Raw genomic sequence first — 17,377 nt, 5'->3', positions numbered from 1 at the left:
TCAGAACAGCTACGGTTTTTTGTAGTAGAGTACCATTCTTACAATCTGTTCTGTCCCCAAGTGCAGTTACTTAGTTACTGAAAGTAGAGGTGACAAAGAAGTCCGCAGAGGAGCACATCTCCCGAGATGAAATCCTACTTTCTCCCGTGAGCAACCAAGGCAGGAAGACTGTGGTGAGGGGCTCTTTCCCTTTCACACTCATGCTTCAGGAGGTCCCACTGTGTTTGGGGCTCTCTGTGCTCTTACCTTGTGTGGTGTGAACAAGTGACCCTGTGTCTGTTAGGATTGGTGGTTGGGTGGCGTCAGGCTGAAGAACAGGTGAGCAGGATCGTGCTGTTCAGCAGGAAAACTCAACCACAGGAAAAGACCGCTTCCAGAACGTGGGTCTGCTCTGAATGCAAATAAATACATTGATTTTAACATATGTTTTGTTTGGAGAACAGTTTTATTTTTTAGAGGAAAATACTACTTTTATCATCTCTGTGTAGAAATAAAGGCAAGAGAGAGGTATAAGGAAGTAGACATTCCCCATTTTCATATGGTTAGGATGCAGAATGTAATGCCATTTTGAAACTACATAGGAGGTCGTTTAAACAAAAAATTATTGAACAAATACTAGTAATGATTTTACAAGTTGTTGTTTTGTTTTGTTTTGTTTTAGGTGAGAAACCTTTTGAATGTAACATTTGTGGGAAACATTTCTCTCAGGTGGGAATACTCTTATTTATTGTTAATAATTGGAAACCTGCAACACAGTGGTTTTTTTTAATTGGAAATAAGACATACTTTTGTACTTGTGAGAGAAGCCTCTGGTGATATTTGTAACTTTAAAGACTTCTAAATAAATCAGGAGAAATCCTTTTCAAGAAAACAGATTTCTAGTTCTTTGAGAGAAAAATAGCATTTTCATGTGTGAATTCTTACAATACTTTTTTCCCCTTGCTAAGGATGAGTCCAGACTTAGTATATGTCTTCCGTTTCGTGAATGAAGTTCCTAGTAAACCACCTTGAGCTTGGTGTACCTGGAGGCTGCACATTGTGCTGGGATAGGCTGAAGACAAGTAGTCTCCTTATTCTTGTTGGGACTGTAGATTGTAGGATGTTGGAAAAAAGATGAAACAAGTTTTGTTCCCTGTTTTGACTGCTACCTTTAGCTGACCTCCATTAATGTCATTTGGACACGAAGTCATTCACTCCTTGAGGAAACATTTGTTTTACCCTCCCATGGGCCAGGTACTGTGCTGGGCATGGGACACAAAGAAACCTAGAGACCTAGTGTTTTCTAGAAAATGGCTTGTGGGAACCTACTCTCTGAAACAGAAGGTAACTATTCACTGCCGTGTGCAGTGCGCTGGGCTTCCAGAGGTAGAGCAGACGGAAGCTGTTCCAGGGCGTGAGGGCGCAGCTCTTCAGGGCACAGCCACTGGCATGACTGTCTCACACACAGCATGGTAGATCGTGTGGCCGCAGTGCATGCCTCTGGAGCTGGGAGGCAGGCCCCACAGAACTTGGAAATGGCAAGCGCCATGTTTGCTCGCATTCCCCCTAGAGCAGACTCTTCCAGTTTTTCTTCATCTGTTGAGGGTGTCAGTTCCATTTTCTCACACACTGAAACCTGCCATCTTAATGACTCTTCACTCTCCCACTCTCTGACTCCCTGCCTGCTGGAATTCACCAAGTCCTCATGGTCTCCCATCGCCTACTTGGTTGGGTTGTGTCCTCCTGGGTGGTTAGTTTCTCTGGGCCTGGGGCCATGTCTTCTCTGCCATCCAGGAGGATGCCCAGCAGCCAGCAGGTGTTCAGGAAGGATTTGATGAGCTGGACTGAGTGCTCGTCCCTCTGGCCACCATTCTTGATGAGCGCCCGCTTCTTCCTGCCAGCCTCGTCCGAGGTTCAGAGCTTGGCCTCTGGGGCTGGACAGTCTAGAATTGAACTCTGCCTCTGTCAGGGCTTAACTACCCTGTGACTCTGGGCAAGCTCACATTTTGCCTCTTCGGTTTCCTTATCTGTGAAACATGGGTAACAAGATTAGTTAACCCTATAGAGTGTGAAGAGTAAAGGAGGTAATGATGGAAAGTCCTTAGAGCAGTGCCTGGCACGTTGTAATCGCTCGGGAAACGCCAGCATTCCCTGCCTTGTTGCCATCCGCTTTCTTCTGTCCTGTCCATCCTCATGACCCCCAGATGCTGGTCTTTTTGAAGCACCTCCCCCCCCCCCCCCACCCCCATTTTCATCTCAGCAGCTTTGGTTTGATGGGAAAAGCATGAGACTCGGACTAATGACCATGAATAATTAGAATCGTGACTTCTCTGGGCCTCATTTTTTCTAATGTTTAAAATAGGGATAATACTACTTCATGGAACTAGTGGGAAAATGAAAAACTAGAGCTGAAAGCCCTTTATACATTCAGATTATGATGAGAGTCAAAGTTCCATCCTTCTCATGCCTTCTCCGACTCTCCATAGCTGACTGTATAAATTAAAGCCAGACATTCAGTCAGGCTGCAGTCCACATCCACTCCTCTCTCCTGACACACATCCCTGGTGCCCACATCAGAGGTTCTGATTCTGTGATTTGGAGTGGGGCTCGGGTATTGGTGTTTTTTGTTTTTTGGTTTTGTGTGTGTGTGCATGTGTGTGTGCGCGTGTGTGTGTGTGTAGACGGAGTCTCGCTCTGTCGCCCAGGCTGGAGTGTAGTGGCATACACTGTAACCTCCCCCTCCTGGGTTCAAGTGATTCTCTTGCCTCAGCCTCCCAAGTAGCTGGGACTACAGGTGCGTGCCACCACGTCCAGCTCATTTTTTGTATTTTTAATAGAGACGGGGTTTCACCACTTTGGCCAGGATGGTCTCAAACTCCAGACCTCGTGATCCACCCACCTCAGCCTCCTGAAGTGCTGGGATGACAGGTGTGAGCCACCGCACCCAGCCAGGTATCAGTATTTTTAAAAATTCAGCAATTTTGGCGTGCAGCTAAGGTTGAGAACCACCACTATAGCCCTTGACCTGCACTTGCTCTCTTAAATCCTACCAAGGGTAGCCCTGCCCAATCCAGAAACCCTTCCCTTCTGTATTTGTCTGTGTACTTTTATTAGGTTTCTATGATTGTAGAGTCATACGTAGTGATAGTTTTCAGATGTATGTTGCTGCTTTATTTTCATAGTAAAGTATGAGTTTTGGTGAACAAGGAACTGTTCTAATGTTTGTTGCAAGCCTGCAGTGTCCATATGCTGTCCATGAGCTCTGCTGTGTGCTGGGAGCAGGGACAATAATGGCCATGGCCTCCAGGAGCTTACTGTTTAGAGGAAGAAACAGACACGTAAATGATCGAGTACAGTGAAATGTCGGAACTGCTGACAGATATCTACAGGAACAATGTGGGCAAAGAAAAGGCAGTAGTCCTTTCTACCTGAAAGGTGTGTTTGGGACAGCACGAGGCCATGAAATGCTTGAGAGATTGCTTAGGTGAGCCCTGCAGACAAGCAGGCACTGGGCAAGCCTGGCGTCCCTGGCATGCTGGGGCAAGAAAGCAGTCAGATTGTCTGCATAGGGATGCGTGGTAAAGAATGCCTGCTGGTCCACCCTCCACCGTATGCCTAACATTATTTTCTTGTAATGAACTAGAGTAAATGTTTGTGGCTACAGGGGATTGGAATGCTCTTGTATAGAAACATTTACAAATAAGAATGTCTCATCCTGCTTACTGAGAATTTAGTATTTAGTGGGTTAGTCTTTTTAAAAAAGTTAACCGCAACCTGCATTATGAGTATGGCATGCCAGCATAAGGAAGTTAGCATCATCTTAGAGTGACCACAGAAGCTGCATCTGTCCGTGTGACTGGACACTGTATATGTCCAGATCTCTGCAAGGAAGAGTCATGTCATACTTTAGAGTATGACTGAGTCACACTCAGAGGGAAACGTTTCCTCTGTGGCATAGAACATGGACTGTTGGGAGGGCATTGGAGAGAACCAAAAGAGTGACAAATTTTGAGTGCTTGTCCTATGAGAAACGGGAAAGAAAATGTGGCGTAATTAGCTCTCTTTGGGTAGAGGAGTAGGATTGCTTTTGTTCCTCCAAGCAGGCAGAAACAGGAACACTGGGCAGCTGGTACAGAGAGGTGGGTTTTGAGAGGCAGTGCTCTCCCAGCAGTGCTGTCTAGCCAGCTGTCTGCCCAAGTCCGGGGGTGCTAGTGCCTTCTGCAGGATTACCCTATAGGAGGCATTTCCAGGATGCGGATGTGGACTCGTGCCAGAGGTGACAGTCTCATCCATCCATGGTGGAAACACAAAAAATAAGGGCACTTAATGAGCTTTGCCCAAGCTATTACGTTTTCATCTCTGAGGTTATATTTCCCACACCTTTACTGTTAAATGACATTTCATCAAAATAGTAGTTATTGTTTAAGTGATATCTCTATGTTAATCCTTACTTTTTTTTTTCTTTTTAATTTTATTGCTTTGTGAAATCCTAAAGTCTTGAAACTCCTGAGCTAACTGACTTTTAAGATCTGGAATCTCTTTTATCTCTAAATGATTACAATTCCTGACTTTTTTTGATGTAAACACTCAACTGCTGTTAAGAGTGCTCATGGGCCGGGTGTGGTGGCTCAAGCCTGTAATCCCAGCACTGTGGGAGGCCGAGACGGGTGGATCACGAGGTCAGGAGATCAAGACCATCCTGGCTAACATGGTGAAACCCCATCTCTACTAAAAAATACAAAAAACTAGCTGGGCGAGGTGGCGGGCGCCTATAGTCCCAGCTACTCAGGAGGCTGAGGCAGGAGAATGGCGTAAACCCGGGAGGCGGAGCTTGCAGTGAGCTGAGATCCAGCCACTGCACTCCAGCCTAGGTGACAGAGCGAGACTCCGTCTCAAAAAAAAAAAAAAAAAAACCAAAAGAGTGCTCATGATAGGGAATAGATGCTGGGTTTGTTCACGTTGAAGCACTGAGGTTCAAGTACCTGTCAGAAGGTCGGAAGGAGTTTATTATAAAATTGCTCAGGGCAGATGTTAATTCTTCTCTACAGCAGAGTTTTTCTGTTAAAAATTCTAACAACTCCATCTGAATTAAAACGGTATTAGAAAGGATCAAAGTTCCTTTACTGCTAATATCTTTAACATAGGTTTAACAGTCCAAACTTTGGAGTCACTAGGCAAACCTGCATTAGTAAATCCAGTCCCCATTTTATGACCCAAGGCTGGTTACTTACCTCTTAGAGCCTCTGTTGCCTTATCTGTAAAACATGGATAGTACTGCTTTACAAGACATTGTGTTGACTAAGTTAAATACTCTTTGCAACAATTAGCAAAGAGCCTCATTCATAGTACTTAATAAATGATAGCTATTATACCACTTGCTAGGATTTTTTTTTTTATCTTTGTGAGACAGAGTCTCGCTCTGTCGCCCAGGCTGGAGTGCAGTGACATGATCTCAGCTCACTGCAAACTCTGCCTCCTGGGTTCACACCATTCTCCTGCCTCAGCCTCCTGAATAGCTAGGGCTTCAGGTGCCTGCCACCACGCCCAGCTAATTTTTTTTTTTTTTTTTTTTTTGTATTTTTATTAGAGACAGGGTTTCACCATGTTAGCCAGGATGGTCTCGATCTCCTGACCTCGTGATCCACCTGCCTCAGCCTACCAAAGTGCTGGGATTACAGGCGTGAGCCACTGCTCCCGGCTTACTTGCTAGAATTTTTATGGACACAACTATAGATGATTTCTAAGACATGGTCTGTGCATGCAGTACTAGAATATATCAAAAGTTTACCAGAAATAAAAATATTGACTAAAGCTCTAATAATCTGGGCCTGAGTTTGCTATGTAACCTGGAATAAAGTATTTGAATGTACTATTGGATTTTTTGCATGGCTCATTCCATTAGTTTTATTTAATCTGCTTTTATATTATTTATCAGAAATATGCATTCCTTAATCAGGGAGAAAGATTATTTTCATTGTCTGTTTCTAGTACAAAATAAGTAAAGAACACTTTAAAGTTTTTTCTATCACTGAAAATATTAAATGGAAGATCATTTGATTATATTTCTTTTGAAAACAAGTAATTATTCCACCATTTTTAAAAAAGAAAAATGCAGCTTTGCTAAAAATTAACCCAGAATGCATTTCATTCGGAGTACATAGTTTACAAAATAACCAAAAACAAGAGGGTTCTAATTTAACAGTTCAGCAGATGGTGCTATTTCTGATTATTATGTAACTGATCAGCTTTTCTGAAATTTGCAAGGGACTAATTTAAAACACTGGTGTATTATTTTAACTCTCCAGTATGTGTTTCCTGAGTGGCAAAGTAACTGTCATATTAAATATTCAAAGCACACTTTCATTCATAGAAACTTGTGCGTCCTCAAGGTTTCCCCACAAGTAGAGGAGTTTAGATTCACACCAACCAATATTAATTTCTGCCTCCACCATGTAACTGGAACAACTACTTTATTTATCTGAATACAATGGTAATTGTGCAGTTTATCTGAATACAGTGTTAGTTGTATTATTTATCTCTAGAAAATAGATGGTAATTTGATAATGCATGTAAAGGCCTAATTTCAGGTTCAGCAAATGTATATTGCTGTTGATACTTGTTTTATTGTTATTAGTAGCCATTCTATTAAAAGCTGGACATTTTCCAAAGTCTTGTCAAACTCTTTGTCTTTGGTTATTGAAAATAAACCTGAGTTTTTTCGAAGCCACATTTATCATATTCTTAAATGTAATGTCTAACTCTGTTCCCCAGAGTTTGATAGACGTGATGAATCTTTCACGTTATATAGTCAGATGGCATTTTTTAATACTTGTGATTTCTAGTTTTCACTCACAAGTCGATATCAAACTCATCTTCAGATCTTAACCATGAATCTTAATCTTTGCATTTTATTTAAAATACAATTTGCAAATTGAAAAAGCCCCATATGTTAGTTGGCTGATATTCATTCTTGTTTTTGGCTTATCTTGTGCATGACACCTGCTTATTTTTACCGCTGGGTGTATTACCTAATTTCAGTGGGTTTTCCTTTTTTTTCTTTTTCTTTGTTTTGCAACAGAACACTGTACAAGATTAAAATGAGGAAAATAACAGGTTGAGACTATTAATTACAGCAATGGAAGATTTTCCAAATCCTAATCTGAAACATTAGCAAGTAGCTTTTTAAATGTCTGAGGCATTTGCAGTTTTGATTTCCCTGTACTTTAGGTAATTTGATACTGATTAGTGCATAGAAATCCATCTGATGATCCCCGTTTCACTGTTATTCTTCGCAAAGCCTTGCTAGCTTCAGAAATTAGGAACACAGTGGCCCTGCACCTGAGAGGCTGCCGTGATTCTCCTGATTTGCACTTTTGCACAAAGGTAACATTGAGAAACCTGTCAGAAAGAACCAAGGGTACTTGCCAGAGGAAGTACTTTTTGGAAATATCTTCCCTTGTTTATGAACAAAAGTATGTTTTTTAGAAAGAAACAATACTGAAATAAGGACGTGTGGTGCTTTTGTTTGTTTTAAATGATATTTTAAATACATGGCCCAAGTAAAATATATCAAGGCCTGTTTAAAGTCCAGGCTTGGCGACCACCACAGCAGCCTCCACAGGGTGCTGTTTAACAGGGAAGCACTGCATAGTGTGTGCCTCAGCTGGGACACCGCCAAGGGCTCACATGGAGGATGGGGTAGAGACACATCCCGTGTGCAGCAGGTGGCCAGGCACTCTGGCTGCTCCTCATCCTCTTGCCCACGGCTGAGTTGTGTGTGCCTCATCTTCTGGCAGTTGAATTAGAACCTGGCTAAATGTGTCAGTTTTCCTTTTGAATTTATATAATTTAAAAAACCAAAAACTTTAGTTATTGGCGTGTTCTTCTTTTCCTCTTTTTGCAGGCAGGTAACTTGCAGACTCACTTACGCCGGCATTCTGGTGAAAAACCATACATCTGCGAGATCTGTGGAAAGAGGTCAGTGCTGGGCGTGTTCTTCTGTGTGGAAGGGAGCATGTCTAGTCTCAGTGTCTTTGGCAGTCAGTGTCCTCTGAAGCGGTGGCTTGCAGATGAGCCACATGTGGGCTCACCCTGCCACTGCAGAACACAGGTAAATTCAAACCTTCTGGCTTTGCATGCGACACACGAGAGAATAATCAAAAGAAAATTCAAAGAAAGAAAATCTGGGACAGGAGTCGCAAAAAGGAAATGGGGTTTTACATGCCACAAAATTATATTATATTAAAATTTTCATCATTCTAAAAATATCTCTGAAAATATAATAGATTAATGCCCCCAAGGAGGTGACTGTCTAGTAGGGGAGATGGGACTTGCCAGCCGAGTGACTAGATTTCAGGAGAGAAAGAGATGGTGGAAGGTGCCACAAGCCGTGGGTCTGTGACAGCCTGTGGGAGCTCCACCCCAGGGAGGAGGAAAGTACATTTTGATGGGTGGGTAGGATTTTGACCTGGCGAAAGAGAATGTGACTCTTGAGGTCAGTGTGTATGGCAGTTTGATTCCTCTGCAGCGTGGTATAAATGAGGAGCTCTTCCCCTGCTGTGTGTGCAGGCTGGCACCCTCAACCCTCCTTCCCATCCTTGGGCTGTACGTCAGGCCACATACTCCATCATCTGGTGGTTGTGCCAGAACGACAGGCATCAGCCAGGACTATACCAGTTACGAAGCTCCGTACGCACCTTGGTTACATAGCTTTTATATTCATTTATTTAATCATTCATTGACTCAACATTTTTTAGACACCTGCTGTATGCTAAGTGCTATATGGGTCCACAAAAATAAACAGTACAGAGTCTCTGCCTCTCACAGGTTCATATCGAAGCATCTTGGGGCAAGAGATAGTCATTGGGGTCAGTTAGAAGTCAGAGTCCTCATATTCAGTCTCAGCACATGCTGGGGAAAGCCGAGGAAGAAGCAACTCTAGATTCAGTTGCAGGAAAACCATTGTCTCTGCCAATGGTAGAAAACAAACGAAAGCTGCGGCCGGCAGCACATCTGCCTTTCTGCTGTAGCGGCCTGAACGCTGAAAGCCAAGTTCAGGGCCCAATATCATCTGCCGCTCCTTCCAGATGTCTGGGAACATAGACCTCCTGCTGCCTCTGATGGCGTCACATCACTGTTGGCCCCTGTGTGTCTCATTTTGCACGGTGTTTGAAATCTGAACCTTCTGAATTCAATTTCAAAGTGAGGCATGTGTTTATTATTTATTTATTTATTTTTTTTGAGACAGAGTTTTCACTCTTTTGCCCAGGCTGTAGTGAAGTGGCTAGCTCTCGGTTCACTGCAACCTCCACCCCCCTGGGTTCAAGTGATTTTCCTGCCTCGGCCTCCCAAGTAGCTGGGATTATAGGCACGTGCCACCACACCCGCCTAACTTTTGTAATTTTAGTAGAGACGGGGTTTTGCCATGCTGGCCAAGCTCATCTCGAACTCCTGACCTCAGGTGATCCACCTGCCTCTGCCTCCCAAAGTACTAAGACTACAGGCATGAGCCACTGCGCCTGGCCAAGGCATGTATTTTAAACCAGGTCTATATGCAGCGTCTTCCTCAGAATATAACATACTCTGCTATCAGACGTAGTGGAAAGGAAAGAACATAGATTTCCACATCTGAGGGCCTGGGTTGGAATGACTGTCTAAGGCAAGTTAGTAACCGCCTCAGATCTTGGTTTTCCCATCTGGAAAGTGGGGTGAAGGTGCCTGCCTGGCAGTGTTGTGGAACGACTCAGTGGGATAATGGTTGTTAAACATGTAACCGATCACCTGCACACAGCATCCGCTCAGTGAATGCTGGTTCCCTTTCTTCATTTAGTTCCCTTGTTCTCAATGTTAGGACTGACAGGTATATGTCTCTGTTGTGGCTCAGAAAGAGGAGAGCTTATTCTCTGGGGATATTCACAGTGGAGGGTGACGGCCATACCTCTTGGTCCCTGAGACTCTGAGCTCCCGTTTGCATTTTACTTTATAGTGAAAAGAGCAAGAGTCAAGGGTCACACCTGGCTAGACCAGGGCAGAACTCTCTCTGGGCTCTCTCAAGGTCACCCTCCTTGGGTTGGCACCACCCAGCTAGGGTCTCTCCCATGAGACCCCAGGAACCTTGGCAAGACTGCAAGGGTGGAAGGGGCATTTGGCTCTGAACTGGTGAGACTCCTTTTTCACTCTCCTTATAGCCCCTAAAGTAGAGATGCTAAACCATACAGTATCTGATCTTGTGCTCTGTAAAACTGAGGAAGAAAGTGTAATGAAATCAGGTAGAAAAAATGCTTCAAAAACAAGACACTTGCATCATGTTCTGCTGTCCTTAAAAAAATAGAAAAGGATTTTTTCCATGCACGTTTCAGATGAAACCAGTCCAGTTCAGATTCCTTTCTGCAGCAATGTCAGGGGCAGGTATCTCCTCCCTCAGAGAGTTGCAGTTATAAAGACCCACAGTAATGTGGAAAGGCTCTTAATTGAATTTTCAAATTACATTCTAGGTTTGCAGCCTCTGGCGACGTCCAACGTCACATTATTATTCACTCAGGAGAAAAACCACACTTGTGTGACATCTGTGGTCGAGGTACAGCTGAGTGTTTTCCTCTTCTTGATTTCTGATTCAAATGTTCTCTGTCCTTCAGCTTAACACCTGTTATGGTTTCTCTAGGGTTTAGTAACTTCAGTAATTTGAAGGAGCACAAAAAGACACACACGGCTGATAAAGTCTTCACCTGTGATGAGTGTGGAAAGTCTTTTAATATGCAAAGGAAGTTAGTAAAGCACAGAATTCGGCACACGGGGGAGCGGCCTTACAGCTGCTCTGCCTGCGGTGAGTTTGGGTTTCTGGCTGTCCCCTAGTCATCCGTGTGTGGGAAGCGCTTTGTCCCCCAGCCCTCATTAGCTGACTGTGTGTCTGGGATGAGCCCTTTGTTTTCTCCAAGGTAAAATGGGAACAATGCTGTTTTTTTACTGCCTCACATGATCTCTCGTTCATTCCTGTGTTTGTGTGTCAGGCATTTGCTGCTTGTCTTTGAGGTATTAGGAACTGTCCTAAATGCTCCCAATACAAAGATGACTAAGACAGGGTCCCAGGTGCTGAGGGCTCCTGGTCCAGATGGGAAGAGGGAGGGTGGCTGGGAAAGTGGAGGACAGCAGGACGTGTGGCCGCACATGAAGGAGAGCGGCGGTCTCGCCAGAGCATAGGAGCACATGCTGAGCGCAGGGGGTGGGCTTCCATAGATCACAGACTTACAGAGCAGAGGTTATTCTCGTGGGCACTTGATGCTTTGTTGTGAGCCTCTGGGGGGACAGTGAAAAGCTGGCGGCCCCCGATTTCAGGGCACCTGACTGCTCCGATGAGGACACGGAGACTCAGGATCAGGTCGCTCATGACCTGTGATCACAGCGTTGGAGCCGGGATTCCTATACACACGGCCTCTAAAGAGGGAGTGTGTGTACCCATGACAGGTAATTGAGGTGCTTATTGAATCATGGGCAAAACCATGAGTGACAGCAACTTCGACGATGATCTGTTTAGACCAAATAAGAAATGCTCAGAGTGCAGCTGTAGGGAGCCTGGGTTCAGGGCACCATTCAGAGGGCTCATTCTAATCGTAATTGGAATCTGAACCAGCAGGACTTCCACATAGAACCAGAGGAAACTTGGTTTTTGTCCCTCCATTTCAATTGTACACAGATCTTCTGGATACAGACTTAGGCAGCTCCATGACCACTCTGATCACTCTTAGAAAGTGAAGTTTCATCACTTTAAATCACTAATGTAGGCGTGTGCCTGTAATCCTAGCTACTTGGGAGGTGGGAGCTGGAGGATCTCTTGAGCCCAGGAGGCCAAGGCTGCAGTGAGCCGAGATCGCACCACTGCCTGGGTGACAGCGAGAGCTTCATCTCAAAGCATCAGTAATGAGTCTCAAATCACTAATTTAAAATGTCAGTTCCAAATAATTGTCACAACTGTGAACTTGATTTAAAGGTAAATTTTGTCCTCCCTCTCCGGCTAGGACTTGCTGCTGCTCAGACGCTGCTGTGGAGGAAGTGAGGCCTTCCGTCCCCTCCACTCCACTTAGGGTTCTGCCCTTTCCCTGCCTCACTAACCCTGGTTTCCCACCCTGACGAGGTCAACTTCTGGGGGATGGGGAAGAGCTGAAGAGAGCAGGAATGTTATGTGACAGGGTCAGTTTTTAACAGCTTTGAGACAATATTCCCATACCATAAAATTTACCAATTTAAAGTGAACAATTCAGTGGTTTTTGGTAGATTCACAAAGTTGTGTAACTCTCAACACAATCTAATTTTAGAACATTTTCATCACCCCAAAAGGAAGCCTTATACCTATTAGCAACCCCATTACCAGCCCAGGCCCCTGGCTGCCACTCCTCTAGGTTCTGTCTCTGTGGACTTGCCCGTTCTAGACATTTCCTATGCATGGACTCATACGACACGGAGTATTTTGTAGTCGACTTCTTGCACTAAGCAGCTATGAACATCTGTGTACACAGGCCTGTGTGGGGGTGTGTTTCCATTTTCTTGGGTATATAGACAGTTCTATTTTAAGAGGGTTTCACATGCTGAGCTTCTCAGTGTGTCGAACTGCTCGCAGGCTCGCGCGCTCTCGCTGTGTCATGCGTGCTGGGCTTCATAGTTCTCAAGTCTGCCTTCCCTGTCTTCCCCCAGCATTTCACTGTGCTTTCCAAGACACAGGCCTGCAGTACACAGCCATGCATTTCTGTCCAGCTGGCCTCTTTCCTGGCTCCCTGAGTTAGTAGCAGCTTACTATAGGGAGGCTTTGTTGGGGCTTCACTGCCTTCTGGGCAGCCTTCCTGCTGATTCAGAGCAGCTCCAGCGTGCCTCTTGTCCAGTGGGTGGCAGCCTTCAGGCCTGTGTTCAGGGGCCTGCATTCAGGGGCCTGCAGGCCCACAGCAGTGTGGCGCCCACCCACCTGTCCCCTACTAGACCTACTGTGCAGGAGGTGGGCGCTATTCCCCTGTGCCCTCCTTGCGACCAGACACAGGTGGAGCCAAGCTCCTCTTGACTTGAAAGACGAAGGAGAGACTCCCATACTCCTCTTTCTTGGTGGGAACTCTGTCATGACTAAAAATTTTACATATTAGGGATACTAAAAGTGCTTGTCCCATCTTGTTCAGTCATTCAACTATTGAGAATTTATCTTGAAGAAACAATGTAAAGAAAGATAAAAACTTGGCCAGGCGTGGTAGCTCACGCCTGTAATCCCAGCACTTTGGGAGGCTGAGGCAGGTGGGTCACTTGAGGTCAGGAGTTTGAGACCAGCCTGGCCAACATGGCGAAACCCCATCTCTACTAAAAATACAAAAATTAGCTGGGCATGGTGGGGTGTGCCTGTTTTTCCAGCTACTCAGAAGGCTGAGGCACAAGAATTAACTTGAACCCGGGAGATGGAGGTTGCAGTGAGCCAAGATCGCGCCACTGCATTCCAACCTGAGCGACAGAGTGAGACTGTCTCAAAAAAAAAAAAAAAAGATAAAAACTTTATGTTAGAGCAGCAAACAGTTGGAAGCAGCCAGCAAGTGCAGCAGTGAAGCTTCTAATTCACAAAATTCCGCATGTCTGAGTAAAGCGTGTGTTACGGGGCAACACAGAAACTAAATATGCTTTCACTCTAGCATTCTGTGAAGGAGACTGAGCCTGAGCCTGACATTGTGGGCAAAACACAGACGTGAAAGCACAAAGGCAAAGGTCACTGTGATGTGTTATTGTAGTGTTTTGGTTTCTGGTTTTTAAATTTTTTTTTTTTTTTTTTTTTTTTTTGAGATGGGGTTCTTTGTTGCTCATGCTGGAGTGCAGTGGTGCGATCACAGCTCATTGCAGCCTCGACCTCCTGGGCACAGGCGATCCTCCTGCCTCAGTCTTCTGAGTACTGGGACCACAGGCATGCACCACCACACCCAGCTAATTTTTATTTTGTTTTTTGTAGACACAGGGTCTCACTATGTTGCCTAGGCTGGTCTTGGACTCCTGAGCTGAAGCAGTCCTCCCTCCTCAGACTCCCAAAGTGCTGGAACTACTGGTGTGAGCCACCTCAGCTGGCCTGCAGTATTTTTTATATGGAAAATGTGCCCAAAGTTTAGGCATGTAAGCTCACGTCCAGTTTGATTATTCAAAGGCTTAAAAAAAAAAAAAAAAAAGGCCAGGCACGGTGGCTCACGCCTGTAATCCCAGCATTTTGGGAGGCCGAGGCAGGAGGATCATGAGGTCAGGAGATCGAGACCATCCTGGCTAACATGGTGAAACCCTGTCTCTACTAAAAAAAATACAAAAAATTAGCCGGGCGTGGTGGCGGGCGCCTGTAGTCCCAGCTACTTGAGAGACTGAGGCAGGAGAATGGTGTGAATCCAGGAGACGGAGCTTGCAATGAGCCAAGATCGCGCCACTGCACTCCAGCCTGGGCAACAGTGCAGGACTCCGTCTCAAAAAACAAAAAAAACAAAAAAATAGCCTACCCATTGCTTGACTGGAGCTAGATAGCTGAGAATTCAGATGTAAAGTGAAAAGTTCTAAATATTTATCCATGTGAGTTGTGCAGCTCATTCTTGGCTAGTCTGTGGCCTTTGTAAGGTTATGTGCTGAGTTCCTTCTCATCTTACCTACTCCAATGGTGGAGCTAGATTCCTTACCTTTGCCATATTCACAGAGAAAGGAAATAGAACTTGGACAGGAATGCATACAATTTTGTTAAAAGCTGAATACAGGGTCAGGCGCCATGGCTCATGCCTGTAACCCCAGCACTTTGGGAGGCTGAGATGAGCTGATCACTTAAGGCCAGGAGTTCAAGACCAGGCAGGCCAACATGGCAAAACCCCATCTCTACAATAAATATAAAAATTAGCCCGGTGTGTTGGCACACGCTTGTAATCCCAGCTACTCAGGAGACTGTGACATGAGAATTGCTTGAACCAAGGAGGTGGAGGTTGCTGTGAGCTGAGATTGCGCCTCACTACAGCCTGGGCGCCTCACTCCCAGCACTTTGGGAGGCTAAGGTGGGCAGATCACTTGAGGTCAGGAGTTTAAGACCAGCCTGGCCAACATGGTGAAATGCCATTTCTACTAAAAATATTAATACAAAAATTAGCCGGGCGTGGTGTCAGGCATCTGTAGTCCCAGCTCCTCAGGAGGCTGAGGCAGGAGAAGCACTTGAACCTTGGAGGCAGAGGTTGCAGTGAGCCAAGACCACGCCACTTCACTCCAGCCTGGGCAATTTTTTTTTTTCGAGACAAACACCCGAATACGCAAACACCTTTAGAAAAGATGTTTCTAAATTATAGATTGGCTGTGTTCGATTTATGAACATGTAGTGAAACTGACGAGGGGAGCTGTGGTTTCTCAGCATGGGCTTGGCAGGTGCCCATGGTACCCATGTGCAGGGGGACTCAGTGAGAATCAAAGGACTGACGCTGAGATACTCAAAACCAAAGGTCGTAAGCTGGAGGGGCACCTCCCACGGAATGGAAAGCCTTCCAGAGTGAGCAGGAGCTGTGAGGTGACCCCCCTCCTCAGATCAGGGTTGTTCAGTCTCTTAGGAGGGGAGGAGAGAATCCTTCCAGAATGGCCACTGTAAAAACATCTTTTTCCAGCCTGGGCATCATAGCAAGACCCTGTCTCTACAAAATGTATATGTATATTAGCCAGGCGTGGTATCACGCGCCTGTAGTCCAGCTGCTTGAGAGACTGAGGAAGGCGGATTGTTTGAGGCTGGGAGTTCAAGACCAGCCTGGGCGAGACCCTGTTTAAATAAATAAATAACTGTTTTTCTTTTTCCAGGGAAATGTTTTGGGGGGTCAGGTGACCTCCGCAGACATGTCCGCACTCACACTGGGGAGAAGCCGTACACGTGTGAGATCTGTAACAAGTGCTTTACCCGCTCCGCAGTGCTCCGGCGGCACAAGAAGATGCACTGCAAAGCTGGTGACGAGAGCCCAGACGTGCTGGAGGAGCTCAGCCAAGCTATCGAGACCTCCGACCTGGAGAAATCTCAGAGCTCAGACTCTTTCTCCCAAGACACGTCCGTGACGCTGATGCCAGTGTCAGTTAAACTCCCCGTCCACCCAGTGGAAAATTCTGTGGCGGAATTTGATAGCCACTCTGGCGGCTCCTATTGTAAGTTACGGTCCATGATCCAACCTCATGGAGTTAGTGACCAGGAGAAGCTGAGTTTGGATCCTGGTAAACTTGCCAAGCCCCAGATGCAGCAGACACAGCCTCAGACCTATGCTTACTCGGATGTGGACACCCCAGCCGGTGGCGAGCCGCTGCAGGCCGATGGCATGGCCATGATCCGCTCCTCTCTGGCTGCTTTGGACAACCACTGCGGTGATCCCCTGGGCAGTCGAGCATCTTCCACCGCTTATAGGAACTCAGAGGGCCAGTTTTTCTCCAGCATGACTCTCTGGGGCCTAGCGATGAAGACGCTGCAGAATGAAAACGAGTTAGACCAGTGATGTACTGCGCTTCTCCACAGTAGAGGTCTGTTCGCAGTTTGGCAGGCTGGTGTCAGGGCTGTAGGAGGACCCGGTTTCCCTATGATGGTTCCTTCTAACTAGCCAGAGAATAGGTAGCTTCCCTCCTGATGATGGCACATAATCTGAAGCATCTTGAACTGAGGGTTGAGGGGGAGGGCCTGCTGGCTCACTGTGAGGCAGCTGCGGGAGGGAGCGCTGACGTCACAGAAGCCAAAGGCTGGATGCTGTCTCAGCAGCTTCAGCTAGCGGGAGAGCGCATGTGCAGTGTCAACTACTGTACGTGTTGGTCATGTTAAAGGAATTATATATGTATAGTATTACAAGTATTTTTGCATTTTTACAAGATTGAAATTTGTAGCATTTTGTATTATTTACACAGAATTTATTTGTATATGAAACTCATACCATAATTTAATTTGAATAAATGAAACTTTTCTATATAATAGTAATATGTGTCCTCTAGCATTTTTATGAATCTAAAGACTAGGGGTATAAAAATAAAATAGCAGCGAGCACTCACTCTGCAAGGATAAGAACCTCATTGGTCAGCCTCCTCCTGGTACAGCGGGTTTCTGAGTGGTCAGAACAGCCCGACTCCTGGCTGCCACTTACTGGCAAGGTCATGGGTGAGCTATTCACCCTGTCAGGATCTTCTTTGGGGTTTCTTTTTTGCAGTATGAGAGGAATATCTTCCAGCATTTTTACAAGGCTTGACTGATCTGAGCACCCACTTGAAAATACCTACCCAGGGCCTGGCCCTTGACAGGGCTTTCTAAATATTTACTTCCCCTTCCCAGCAGGCTCGACGGCCTTCACGGGAAGGAGATGTGCCTGTGGTGCTGTCACTAGAATATCAAGGTGAGACTGTGGATGTGGCACGTCACAGTGATCTG

General features: G+C 45.6%; 1 protein-coding gene across 2 annotated transcripts in view; it reads left to right on the top strand.

The window, feature by feature from the left end:
• Nucleotides 1-16,927, top strand: part of ZBTB49 (zinc finger and BTB domain containing 49) — a 32,102-nt gene extending 15,175 nt beyond the window's left edge. Inside the window, exons 4-8 of one of the 2 annotated variants that reach the window (XM_025385730.1) lie at nucleotides 662-708; nucleotides 7,883-7,956; nucleotides 10,473-10,555; nucleotides 10,640-10,801; nucleotides 15,787-16,927. In XM_025385730.1, the coding sequence (XP_025241515.1) occupies nucleotides 662-708; nucleotides 7,883-7,956; nucleotides 10,473-10,555; nucleotides 10,640-10,801; nucleotides 15,787-16,463 (1,043 nt within the window). In that variant the 3' untranslated portion in view covers nucleotides 16,464-16,927. The remainder of the gene's footprint in view (nucleotides 1-661; nucleotides 709-7,882; nucleotides 7,957-10,472; nucleotides 10,556-10,639; nucleotides 10,802-15,786) is intronic. The other variant, XM_025385731.1, reaches the window with a different exon arrangement.
• The last annotated feature ends 450 nt before the right edge of the window (nucleotides 16,928-17,377 follow it).

This window comes from Theropithecus gelada, chromosome 5 (genome assembly GCF_003255815.1).
Source record: "Theropithecus gelada isolate Dixy chromosome 5, Tgel_1.0, whole genome shotgun sequence".
In the NCBI taxonomy this organism is placed as follows: Eukaryota; Metazoa; Chordata; class Mammalia; order Primates; family Cercopithecidae; genus Theropithecus; species Theropithecus gelada.
This window is presented reverse-complemented; position numbering and strand designations above follow the sequence as displayed.